Raw genomic sequence first — 13,401 nt, 5'->3', positions numbered from 1 at the left:
ACTTTACAAAATATATTTAAATTAGTTTTTCTCTGTCCAAAGCACAATATTTCCAGCACGCATATTAAAGAAATAATAAAGCATGGACAATCTGCGCTTTCTTTTAAATTTTTTGAACAGCGAGATTCTTTAAAAATTGGTTTCCTTATAAAATATGGGCGCCAATGTTTTTGAAATAGCTCATATTAAACGAAAAATACTTTACAAAATATATTTAAAGTAGTTTTTCTCTGTCCAAAGCACAATATTTCCAGCATGCATATTAAAGAAATGATAAAGCATGGACAATCTGCGATTTCTTTTAAATTTTTTGAACAGCGAGATTCTTTAAAAATTGGTTTCCTTATAAAATATGGGAGCCAATGTTTTTGAAATAGCTCATATTAAACGAAAAATACTTTACAAAATATATTTGAATTAGTTTTTCTCTGTCCGAAGCACAATATTTCCAGCATGCATATTAAAGAAATAATAAAGCATGAACAATCTGCGATTTCTTTTAAATTTTTTGAACAGCGAGATTCTTTAAAAATTGGTTTCCTTATAAAATATGGGCGCCAATGTTTTTGAAATAGCTCATATTAAACGAAAAATACTTTACAAAATATATTTAAATTAGTTTTTCTCTGTCCAAAGCACAATATTTCCAGCATGCATATTAAAGAAATAATAAAGCATGGACAATCCGCGAATTTTGTTAAATTTTTTGAACAACATGACTTTTTAAAAACTGGTTTCTTGTTAAAATATACGCGTCAAATGTCTTTAAAACGTTCATATTCAATGAAAAATATTTTACAAAATATATTAAATTTAGTTTTTCTTTGTAAACACCATGATATTTCCAACATGCATATTAAAGAAATAATAAAGCATGGACAATTTGTGAATTTTTTTAAATATTTTGAACAGCCCGATTCTTTAAAAACTGGTTTCTTGATGAAAAAAGCCCTTCAAAGCTTTTGAAAAAACTCATATTAAACGAAAAAAACTTTAAAAATTATTTTTTTATTAGTTTTTCTTTGTCCAAACCACGAAACATGTATATTAAAGAAATAATAAACCATTTGCAATCTGTGAATTTTTTAAAATTTTTTGAACATCCCGATCGCTTAAAAACTGGTTATGTATTAAAATACGTGAGTTAATATTGAATAAAAATGCCTATACATATAATTATAAATATTTTAAAAGCATATTTAAATTATTTTTTTGTTGTCAAACACAGAATTAACGGTGCAGATATGGAATATTAAAAGAACGGACATTTTGAATATTGTGAATCTTTTAAAACTAATTTCATATTAAAATATGTGCGTCAAATTATATGTATATATATATATCTATATATATATATACATTGGTTATGCTTAAAAAGCATTGACATTGTAAATTCATAGTGGTGTGGCAGTTGCATATTGAAAAAGATACAGAAACATGGAGAAATAATAGAATTTTATTAAAGTAAGCGACGAAGCTCCCAAAAATGAGAACATTACATGCTGGTGGATAGATAGAGAATAGGACGATTGACTTTGGAAAGAGGGTTTTAATATCTTTCTGGACAATATATTTAAATATCAATTAGGTCTTAGTAAGGTGGGACTGATCAATTTCCTAAACTAATAAAGACCCATCATCGCATTTTCTGAGATGATTTGATGAATATTATTACTTTCTTTGTGGGAAAGGCTTTAAATGATTGCTCATTAGGTATAAGCTCTATTTATGGGTTATATTGAATATAAGATTCTTTTAACGTTGATATATATACACAGGGATTTGACACAATGGAAACACTTCTATGACAATTCCATTTTTTAAATTTCTCGAGAAATAATTAAAGAATTACAACTGTTAAATTCAAAACTCTTTAGATCATGCAATTTCTCATACTTATAGATGAAGATTAAAGCCTTGAGAGTTTTAGGGATCTCCAATAAATAACAAACTGAAAATATTGCTTTTGAACATCATATGCCAGAAATTGTAACAATAAATTGTAACCACCAATTGTAACAATAAATTTATTTGTAACTTGTAGCATCTACTTTTCTTATCAAATGGAATGATTGCCCAAAATTTCGTTATCCTATGTTAAATATTGATGGAGATGTCGACATTTTTTTATAAAAAAATTAATTGTTTTGTCTTAACTTTTCTTGCTATAGTTGTAAAATATACTCAATAAAATTAGAAAAGATTTTCGGAACAATTTAAAATTAATTCCGAAATTATTGCTTTAAAATGTGAGGTGGGTAGGTAGGTATTTTATTTACGTCACACTAGAGCTGCACAATGGGCTATTGGCGACGGTCTGGGAAACATCCCTGAGGATGATCCGAAGACATACAATTTTGATCCTCTGCAGAGGGGATAGCACCCCTGCTTCGGTAGCCCGACGACCTGCGCGTGAAGTCGAGCACTTTACGGTAGAAGTTTAACGAGGACCAATACCGCAGACCCTCGGTCCCTACGCAGACTAATCCAAGTGGTCACCCAGCCGCACACTGACCGCAGCCGGTGATGCTTGACTTCGGTGATCTGCTGGGAACCGTGTCTTAACGATCAGTCCACTGCGGAACTTTAAAATTTGAGAAAAATTTGTTTATATTTGAGTAAGATATTAATATAATTTTATAACTTACTCAGCCTTACTTACATTGGACTCGAATATGCAGTGGATTGCTGGATCCGTCTCCTACGTCATTGTGGGCGTGGCATGTGTAGTTGCCGGAATGAGCTCGCCTCACCTTTTGCAGCAGAAGCGTTCTGTTAAGAATAACGAAACCAATACTTCTGTAGAATGTTAGGGAACGATTCTCAAATCTCCAAGTCATGTTGAAGATGGGGGGATTCGATTCCACTCCACACTCCAGGTAGACATTCGAACCTTCCTTGATGCTCAACACGTGGCCAAGAGTCAGGTTGAGACGTGGTAAAACTAGATCGAAATCGAAACAATAAGAAATCATAACACCAGGACCAAACACAAAGGATATAATAAATTGACTTGTACGGTGAGAAAAATATAAACTGACGACTCTGAATAACTTTTGATCTAATGATCGGATCTTCACCTTCAATCTTAAAGGTGACCTGAAATATGATAATTAATTAATACAGACGATAATTCAAGTTACGAAATCAGACACTAACACTCAATAAACATATAATTTTTTAGTCGGATTCCGAATTCTCACCCCCAAAATATAGGGAGTAGCCGCAATCTGGGAAATATGGTACCTATAGTTTGGTGAGGAGAGCGGTCCAAAGTTTGAATTAACCCTTTAATGTCATATTTAATTTTTGTGTTTTTCGCCACATATCGAAAAAATTTTAAGCGAATTAAAAAAAAATTTGCATACAATTATGAAATTCACTTAACCAAAGATAATTCTATACAAAAACAACTTTTAGTGAATATTTAATACTTTTTATTAGTTTATATTATAATAGTCGAAAAAGTTCGAGCTGTTATGCATAAAAATATGTTTTTTCATGGCAAAATACAAAATCTGAGAAAAATTACCTGAATAGTTCTTGAGAAATTGAATTCTAAAAATACGACTTTTTCAAAATTCGATTTTTCAGAAACTATTCGACCCATTTCGATCAAATTTTGTATTTTTTTCATTTGAAATTGCACTCTTTGAAATGATTTGAAAAATTGTATACCTTACGATTAAAATTGTTTCGCTATTATTAAATTAAATTTTAAAAAAACTAACAATTTACAAAATCTGAGAAAAATTGCCTGAATACTTCTTGAGAAATTGAATTCTAAAAATACGACTTTTTCAAAATTCGATTTTTCAGAAACTATTCGACCCATTTCGATCAAATTTTGTATTTTTTTCATTTGAAATTGCACTCTTTGAAATGATTTGAAAAATTGTATACCTTACGATTAAAATTGTTTCGCTATTATTAAATTAAATTTTAAAAAAACTAACAATTTATAAAATCTGAGAAAAATTGCCTGAATACTTCTTGAGAAATTGAATTCTAAAAATACGACTTTTTCAAAATTCGATTTTTCAGAAACTATTCGACCCATTTCGATCAAATTTTGTATTTTTTTCATTTGAAATTGCACTCTTTGAAATGATTTGAAAAATTGTATACCTTACGATTAAAATTGTTTCGCTATTATTAAATTAAATTTTAAAAAAACTAACAATTTATAAAATCTGAGAAAAATTGCCTGAATACTTCTTGAGAAATTGAATTCTAAAAATACGACTTTTTCAAAATTCGATTTTTCAGAAACTATTCGACCCATTTCGATCAAATTTTGTATTTTTTTCATTTGAAATTGCACTCTTTGAAATGATTTGAAAAATTGTATACCTTACGATTAAAATTGTTTCGCTATTATTAAATTAAATTTTAAAAAAACTAACAATTTATAAAATCTGAGAAAAATTGCCTGAATACTTCTTGAGAAATTGAATTCTAAAAATACGACTTTTTCAAAATTCGATTTTTCAGAAACTATTCGACCCATTTCGATCAAATTTTGTATTTTTTTCATTTGAAATTGCACTCTTTGAAATGATTTGAAAAATTGTATACCTTACGATTAAAATTGTTTCGCTATTATTAAATTAAATTTTAAAAAAACTAACAATTTATAAAATCTGAGAAAAATTGCCTGAATACTTCTTGAGAAATTGAATTCTAAAAATACGACTTTTTCAAAATTCGATTTTTCAGAAACTATTCGACCCATTTCGATCAAATTTTGTATTTTTTTCATTTGAAATTGCACTCTTTGAAATGATTTGAAAAATTGTATACCTTACGATTAAAATTGTTTCGCTATTATTAAATTAAATTTTAAAAAAACTAACAATTTATAAAATCTGAGAAAAATTGCCTGAATACTTCTTGAGAAATTGAATTCTAAAAATACGACTTTTTCAAAATTCGATTTTTCAGAAACTATTCGACCCATTTCGATCAAATTTTGTATTTTTTTCATTTGAAATTGCACTCTTTGAAATGATTTGAAAAATTGTATACCTTACGATTAAAATTGTTTCGCTATTATTAAATTAAATTTTAAAAAAACTAACAATTTACAAAATCTGAGAAAAATTGCCTGAATACTTCTTGAGAAATTGAATTCTAAAAATACGACTTTTTCAAAATTCGATTTTTCAGAAACTATTCGACCCATTTCGATCAAATTTTGTATTTTTTTCATTTGAAATTGCACTCTTTGAAATGATTTGAAAAATTGTATACCTTACGATTAAAATTGTTTCGCTATTATTAAATTAAATTTTAAAAAAACTAACAATTTATAAAATCTGAGAAAAATTGCCTGAATACTTCTTGAGAAATTGAATTCTAAAAATACGACTTTTTCAAAATTCGATTTTTCAGAAACTATTCGACCCATTTCGATCAAATTTTGTATTTTTTTCATTTGAAATTGCACTCTTTGAAATGATTTGAAAAATTGTATACCTTACGATTAAAATTGTTTCGCTATTATTAAATTAAATTTTAAAAAAACTAACAATTTATAAAATCTGAGAAAAATTGCCTGAATACTTCTTGAGAAATTGAATTCTAAAAATACGACTTTTTCAAAATTCGATTTTTCAGAAACTATTCGACCCATTTCGATCAAATTTTGTATTTTTTTCATTTGAAATTGCACTCTTTGAAATGATTTGAAAAATTGTATACCTTACGATTAAAATTGTTTCGCTATTATTAAATTAAATTTTAAAAAAACTAACAATTTATAAAATCTGAGAAAAATTGCCTGAATACTTCTTGAGAAATTGAATTCTAAAAATACGACTTTTTCAAAATTCGATTTTTCAGAAACTATTCGACCCATTTCGATCAAATTTTGTATTTTTTTCATTTGAAATTGCACTCTTTGAAATGATTTGAAAAATTGTATACCTTACGATTAAAATTGTTTCGCTATTATTAAATTAAATTTTAAAAAAACTAACAATTTATAAAATCTGAGAAAAATTGCCTGAATACTTCTTGAGAAATTGAATTCTAAAAATACGACTTTTTCAAAATTCGATTTTTCAGAAACTATTCGACCCATTTCGATCAAATTTTGTATTTTTTTCATTTGAAATTGCACTCTTTGAAATGATTTGAAAAATTGTATACCTTACGATTAAAATTGTTTCGCTATTATTAAATTAAATTTTAAAAAAACTAACAATTTATAAAATCTGAGAAAAATTGCCTGAATACTTCTTGAGAAATTGAATTCTAAAAATACGACTTTTTCAAAATTCGATTTTTCAGAAACTATTCGACCCATTTCGATCAAATTTTGTATTTTTTTCATTTGAAATTGCACTCTTTGAAATGATTTGAAAAATTGTATACCTTACGATTAAAATTGTTTCGCTATTATTAAATTAAATTTTAAAAAAACTAACAATTTATAAAATCTGAGAAAAATTGCCTGAATACTTCTTGAGAAATTGAATTCTAAAAATACGACTTTTTCAAAATTCGATTTTTCAGAAACTATTCGACCCATTTCGATCAAATTTTGTATTTTTTTCATTTGAAATTGCACTCTTTGAAATGATTTGAAAAATTGTATACCTTACGATTAAAATTGTTTCGCTATTATTAAATTAAATTTTAAAAAAACTAACAATTTATAAAATCTGAGAAAAATTGCCTGAATACTTCTTGAGAAATTGAATTCTAAAAATACGACTTTTTCAAAATTCGATTTTTCAGAAACTATTCGACCCATTTCGATCAAATTTTGTATTTTTTTCATTTGAAATTGCACTCTTTGAAATGATTTGAAAAATTGTATACCTTACGATTAAAATTGTTTCGCTATTATTAAATTAAATTTTAAAAAAACTAACAATTTATAAAATCTGAGAAAAATTGCCTGAATACTTCTTGAGAAATTGAATTCTAAAAATACGACTTTTTCAAAATTCGATTTTTCAGAAACTATTCGACCCATTTCGATCAAATTTTGTATTTTTTTCATTTGAAATTGCACTCTTTGAAATGATTTGAAAAATTGTATACCTTACGATTAAAATTGTTTCGCTATTATTAAATTAAATTTTAAAAAAACTAACAATTTATAAAATCTGAGAAAAATTGCCTGAATACTTCTTGAGAAATTGAATTCTAAAAATACGACTTTTTCAAAATTCGATTTTTCAGAAACTATTCGACCCATTTCGATCAAATTTTGTATTTTTTTCATTTGAAATTGCACTCTTTGAAATGATTTGAAAAATTGTATACCTTACGATTAAAATTGTTTCGCTATTATTAAATTAAATTTTAAAAAAACTAACAATTTATAAAATCTGAGAAAAATTGCCTGAATACTTCTTGAGAAATTGAATTCTAAAAATACGACTTTTTCAAAATTCGATTTTTCAGAAACTATTCGACCCATTTCGATCAAATTTTGTATTTTTTTCATTTGAAATTGCACTCTTTGAAATGATTTGAAAAATTGTATACCTTACGATTAAAATTGTTTCGCTATTATTAAATTAAATTTTAAAAAAACTAACAATTTATAAAATCTGAGAAAAATTGCCTGAATACTTCTTGAGAAATTGAATTCTAAAAATACGACTTTTTCAAAATTCGATTTTTCAGAAACTATTCGACCCATTTCGATCAAATTTTGTATTTTTTTCATTTGAAATTGCACTCTTTGAAATGATTTGAAAAATTGTATACCTTACGATTAAAATTGTTTCGCTATTATTAAATTAAATTTTAAAAAAACTAACAATTTATAAAATCTGAGAAAAATTGCCTGAATACTTCTTGAGAAATTGAATTCTAAAAATACGACTTTTTCAAAATTCGATTTTTCAGAAACTATTCGACCCATTTCGATCAAATTTTGTATTTTTTTCATTTGAAATTGCACTCTTTGAAATGATTTGAAAAATTGTATACCTTACGATTAAAATTGTTTCGCTATTATTAAATTAAATTTTAAAAAAACTAACAATTTATAAAATCTGAGAAAAATTGCCTGAATACTTCTTGAGAAATTGAATTCTAAAAATACGACTTTTTCAAAATTCGATTTTTCAGAAACTATTCGACCCCATTTCGATCAAATTTTGTATTTTTTTCATTTGAAATTGCACTCTTTGAAATGATTTGAAAAATTGTATACCTTACGATTAAAATTGTTTCGCTATTATTAAATTAAATTTTAAAAAAACTAACAATTTATAAAATCTGAGAAAAATTGCCTGAATACTTCTTGAGAAATTGAATTCTAAAAATACGACTTTTTCAAAATTCGATTTTTCAGAAACTATTCGACCCATTTCGATCAAATTTTGTATTTTTTTCATTTGAAATTGCACTCTTTGAAATGATTTGAAAAATTGTATACCTTACGATTAAAATTGTTTCGCTATTATTAAATTAAATTTTAAAAAAACTAACAATTTATAAAATCTGAGAAAAATTGCCTGAATACTTCTTGAGAAATTGAATTCTAAAAATACGACTTTTTCAAAATTCGATTTTTCAGAAACTATTCGACCCATTTCGATCAAATTTTGTATTTTTTTCATTTGAAATTGCACTCTTTGAAATGATTTGAAAAATTGTATACCTTACGATTAAAATTGTTTCGCTATTATTAAATTAAATTTTAAAAAAACTAACAATTTATAAAATCTGAGAAAAATTGCCTGAATACTTCTTGAGAAATTGAATTCTAAAAATACGACTTTTTCAAAATTCGATTTTTCAGAAACTATTCGACCCATTTCGATCAAATTTTGTATTTTTTTCATTTGAAATTGCACTCTTTGAAATGATTTGAAAAATTGTATACCTTACGATTAAAATTGTTTCGCTATTATTAAATTAAATTTTAAAAAAACTAACAATTTATAAAATCTGAGAAAAATTGCCTGAATACTTCTTGAGAAATTGAATTCTAAAAATACGACTTTTTCAAAATTCGATTTTTCAGAAACTATTCGACCCATTTCGATCAAATTTTGTATTTTTTTCATTTGAAATTGCACTCTTTGAAATGATTTGAAAAATTGTATACCTTACGATTAAAATTGTTTCGCTATTATTAAATTAAATTTTAAAAAAACTAACAATTTATAAAATCTGAGAAAAATTGCCTGAATACTTCTTGAGAAATTGAATTCTAAAAATACGACTTTTTCAAAATTCGATTTTTCAGAAACTATTCGACCCATTTCGATCAAATTTTGTATTTTTTTCATTTGAAATTGCACTCTTTGAAATGATTTGAAAAATTGTATACCTTACGATTAAAATTGTTTCGCTATTATTAAATTAAATTTTAAAAAAACTAACAATTTATAAAATCTGAGAAAAATTGCCTGAATACTTCTTGAGAAATTGAATTCTAAAAATACGACTTTTTCAAAATTCGATTTTTCAGAAACTATTCGACCCATTTCGATCAAATTTTGTATTTTTTTCATTTGAAATTGCACTCTTTGAAATGATTTGAAAAATTGTATACCTTACGATTAAAATTGTTTCGCTATTATTAAATTAAATTTTAAAAAAACTAACAATTTATAAAATCTGAGAAAAATTGCCTGAATACTTCTTGAGAAATTGAATTCTAAAAATACGACTTTTTCAAAATTCGATTTTTCAGAAACTATTCGACCCATTTCGATCAAATTTTGTATTTTTTTCATTTGAAATTGCACTCTTTGAAATGATTTGAAAAATTGTATACCTTACGATTAAAATTGTTTCGCTATTATTAAATTAAATTTTAAAAAAACTAACAATTTATAAAATCTGAGAAAAATTGCCTGAATACTTCTTGAGAAATTGAATTCTAAAAATACGACTTTTTCAAAATTCGATTTTTCAGAAACTATTCGACCCATTTCGATCAAATTTTGTATTTTTTTCATTTGAAATTGCACTCTTTGAAATGATTTGAAAAATTGTATACCTTACGATTAAAATTGTTTCGCTATTATTAAATTAAATTTTAAAAAAACTAACAATTTATAAAATCTGAGAAAAATTGCCTGAATACTTCTTGAGAAATTGAATTCTAAAAATACGACTTTTTCAAAATTCGATTTTTCAGAAACTATTCGACCCATTTCGATCAAATTTTGTATTTTTTTCATTTGAAATTGCACTCTTTGAAATGATTTGAAAAATTGTATACCTTACGATTAAAATTGTTTCGCTATTATTAAATTAAATTTTAAAAAAACTAACAATTTATAAAATCTGAGAAAAATTGCCTGAATACTTCTTGAGAAATTGAATTCTAAAAATACGACTTTTTCAAAATTCGATTTTTCAGAAACTATTCGACCCATTTCGATCAAATTTTGTATTTTTTTCATTTGAAATTGCACTCTTTGAAATGATTTGAAAAATTGTATACCTTACGATTAAAATTGTTTCGCTATTATTAAATTAAATTTTAAAAAAACTAACAATTTATAAAATCTGAGAAAAATTGCCTGAATACTTCTTGAGAAATTGAATTCTAAAAATACGACTTTTTCAAAATTCGATTTTTCAGAAACTATTCGACCCATTTCGATCAAATTTTGTATTTTTTTCATTTGAAATTGCACTCTTTGAAATGATTTGAAAAATTGTATACCTTACGATTAAAATTGTTTCGCTATTATTAAATTAAATTTTAAAAAAACTAACAATTTATAAAATCTGAGAAAAATTGCCTGAATACTTCTTGAGAAATTGAATTCTAAAAATACGACTTTTTCAAAATTCGATTTTTCAGAAACTATTCGACCCATTTCGATCAAATTTTGTATTTTTTTCATTTGAAATTGCACTCTTTGAAATGATTTGAAAAATTGTATACCTTACGATTAAAATTGTTTCGCTATTATTAAATTAAATTTTAAAAAAACTAACAATTTATAAAATCTGAGAAAAATTGCCTGAATACTTCTTGAGAAATTGAATTCTAAAAATACGACTTTTTCAAAATTCGATTTTTCAGAAACTATTCGACCCATTTCGATCAAATTTTGTATTTTTTTCATTTGAAATTGCACTCTTTGAAATGATTTGAAAAATTGTATACCTTACGATTAAAATTGTTTCGCTATTATTAAATTAAATTTTAAAAAAACTAACAATTTATAAAATCTGAGAAAAATTGCCTGAATACTTCTTGAGAAATTGAATTCTAAAAATACGACTTTTTCAAAATTCGATTTTTCAGAAACTATTCGACCCATTTCGATCAAATTTTGTATTTTTTTCATTTGAAATTGCACTCTTTGAAATGATTTGAAAAATTGTATACCTTACGATTAAAATTGTTTCGCTATTATTAAATTAAATTTTAAAAAAACTAACAATTTATAAAATCTGAGAAAAATTGCCTGAATACTTCTTGAGAAATTGAATTCTAAAAATACGACTTTTTCAAAATTCGATTTTTCAGAAACTATTCGACCCATTTCGATCAAATTTTGTATTTTTTTCATTTGAAATTGCACTCTTTGAAATGATTTGAAAAATTGTATACCTTACGATTAAAATTGTTTCGCTATTATTAAATTAAATTTTAAAAAAACTAACAATTTATAAAATCTGAGAAAAATTGCCTGAATACTTCTTGAGAAATTGAATTCTAAAAATACGACTTTTTCAAAATTCGATTTTTCAGAAACTATTCGACCCATTTCGATCAAATTTTGTATTTTTTTCATTTGAAATTGCACTCTTTGAAATGATTTGAAAAATTGTATACCTTACGATTAAAATTGTTTCGCTATTATTAAATTAAATTTTAAAAAAACTAACAATTTATAAAATCTGAGAAAAATTGCCTGAATACTTCTTGAGAAATTGAATTCTAAAAATACGACTTTTTCAAAATTCGATTTTTCAGAAACTATTCGACCCATTTCGATCAAATTTTGTATTTTTTTCATTTGAAATTGCACTCTTTGAAATGATTTGAAAAATTGTATACCTTACGATTAAAATTGTTTCGCTATTATTAAATTAAATTTTAAAAAAACTAACAATTTATAAAATCTGAGAAAAATTGCCTGAATACTTCTTGAGAAATTGAATTCTAAAAATACGACTTTTTCAAAATTCGATTTTTCAGAAACTATTCGACCCATTTCGATCAAATTTTGTATTTTTTTCATTTGAAATTGCACTCTTTGAAATGATTTGAAAAATTGTATACCTTACGATTAAAATTGTTTCGCTATTATTAAATTAAATTTTAAAAAAACTAACAATTTATAAAATCTGAGAAAAATTGCCTGAATACTTCTTGAGAAATTGAATTCTAAAAATACGACTTTTTCAAAATTCGATTTTTCAGAAACTATTCGACCCATTTCGATCAAATTTTGTATTTTTTTCATTTGAAATTGCACTCTTTGAAATGATTTGAAAAATTGTATACCTTACGATTAAAATTGTTTCGCTATTATTAAATTAAATTTTAAAAAAACTAACAATTTATAAAATCTGAGAAAAATTGCCTGAATACTTCTTGAGAAATTGAATTCTAAAAATACGACTTTTTCAAAATTCGATTTTTCAGAAACTATTCGACCCATTTCGATCAAATTTTGTATTTTTTTCATTTGAAATTGCACTCTTTGAAATGATTTGAAAAATTGTATACCTTACGATTAAAATTGTTTCGCTATTATTAAATTAAATTTTAAAAAAACTAACAATTTATAAAATCTGAGAAAAATTGCCTGAATACTTCTTGAGAAATTGAATTCTAAAAATACGACTTTTTCAAAATTCGATTTTTCAGAAACTATTCGACCCATTTCGATCAAATTTTGTATTTTTTTCATTTGAAATTGCACTCTTTGAAATGATTTGAAAAATTGTATACCTTACGATTAAAATTGTTTCGCTATTATTAAATTAAATTTTAAAAAAACTAACAATTTATAAAATCTGAGAAAAATTGCCTGAATACTTCTTGAGAAATTGAATTCTAAAAATACGACTTTTTCAAAATTCGATTTTTCAGAAACTATTCGACCCATTTCGATCAAATTTTGTATTTTTTTCATTTGAAATTGCACTCTTTGAAATGATTTGAAAAATTGTATACCTTACGATTAAAATTGTTTCGCTATTATTAAATTAAATTTTAAAAAAACTAACAATTTATAAAATCTGAGAAAAATTGCCTGAATACTTCTTGAGAAATTGAATTCTAAAAATACGACTTTTTCAAAATTCGATTTTTCAGAAACTATTCGACCCATTTCGATCAAATTTTGTATTTTTTTCATTTGAAATTGCACTCTTTGAAATGATTTGAAAAATTGTATACCTTACGATTAAAATTGTTTCGCTATTATTAAATTAAATTTTAAAAAA

At 24.8% G+C, this 13,401-nt stretch overlaps 1 protein-coding gene across 1 annotated transcript in view; it reads right to left on the bottom strand.

Moving 5' to 3' along the window:
• LOC107441370 (protein turtle homolog B) overlaps positions 1 to 13,401 on the bottom strand; it is a 139,330-nt gene that overhangs the window by 38,240 nt on the left and 87,689 nt on the right. Inside the window, exon 6 of the mRNA XM_087164627.1 lies at positions 2,663 to 2,944. Within this exon, the coding sequence (XP_087020753.1) occupies positions 2,663 to 2,944 (282 nt within the window). The remainder of the gene's footprint in view (positions 1 to 2,662; positions 2,945 to 13,401) is intronic.

The sequence above is a fragment of the Parasteatoda tepidariorum genome, chromosome 5, assembly GCF_982258835.1.
Source record: "Parasteatoda tepidariorum strain Cologne lab strain chromosome 5, Ptep-v5.0, whole genome shotgun sequence".
In the NCBI taxonomy this organism is placed as follows: domain Eukaryota; kingdom Metazoa; phylum Arthropoda; class Arachnida; order Araneae; family Theridiidae; genus Parasteatoda; species Parasteatoda tepidariorum.
The sequence above is the reverse complement of the archived record's forward strand: the minus strand, read 5'-3'. Positions and strand labels throughout refer to the sequence as shown.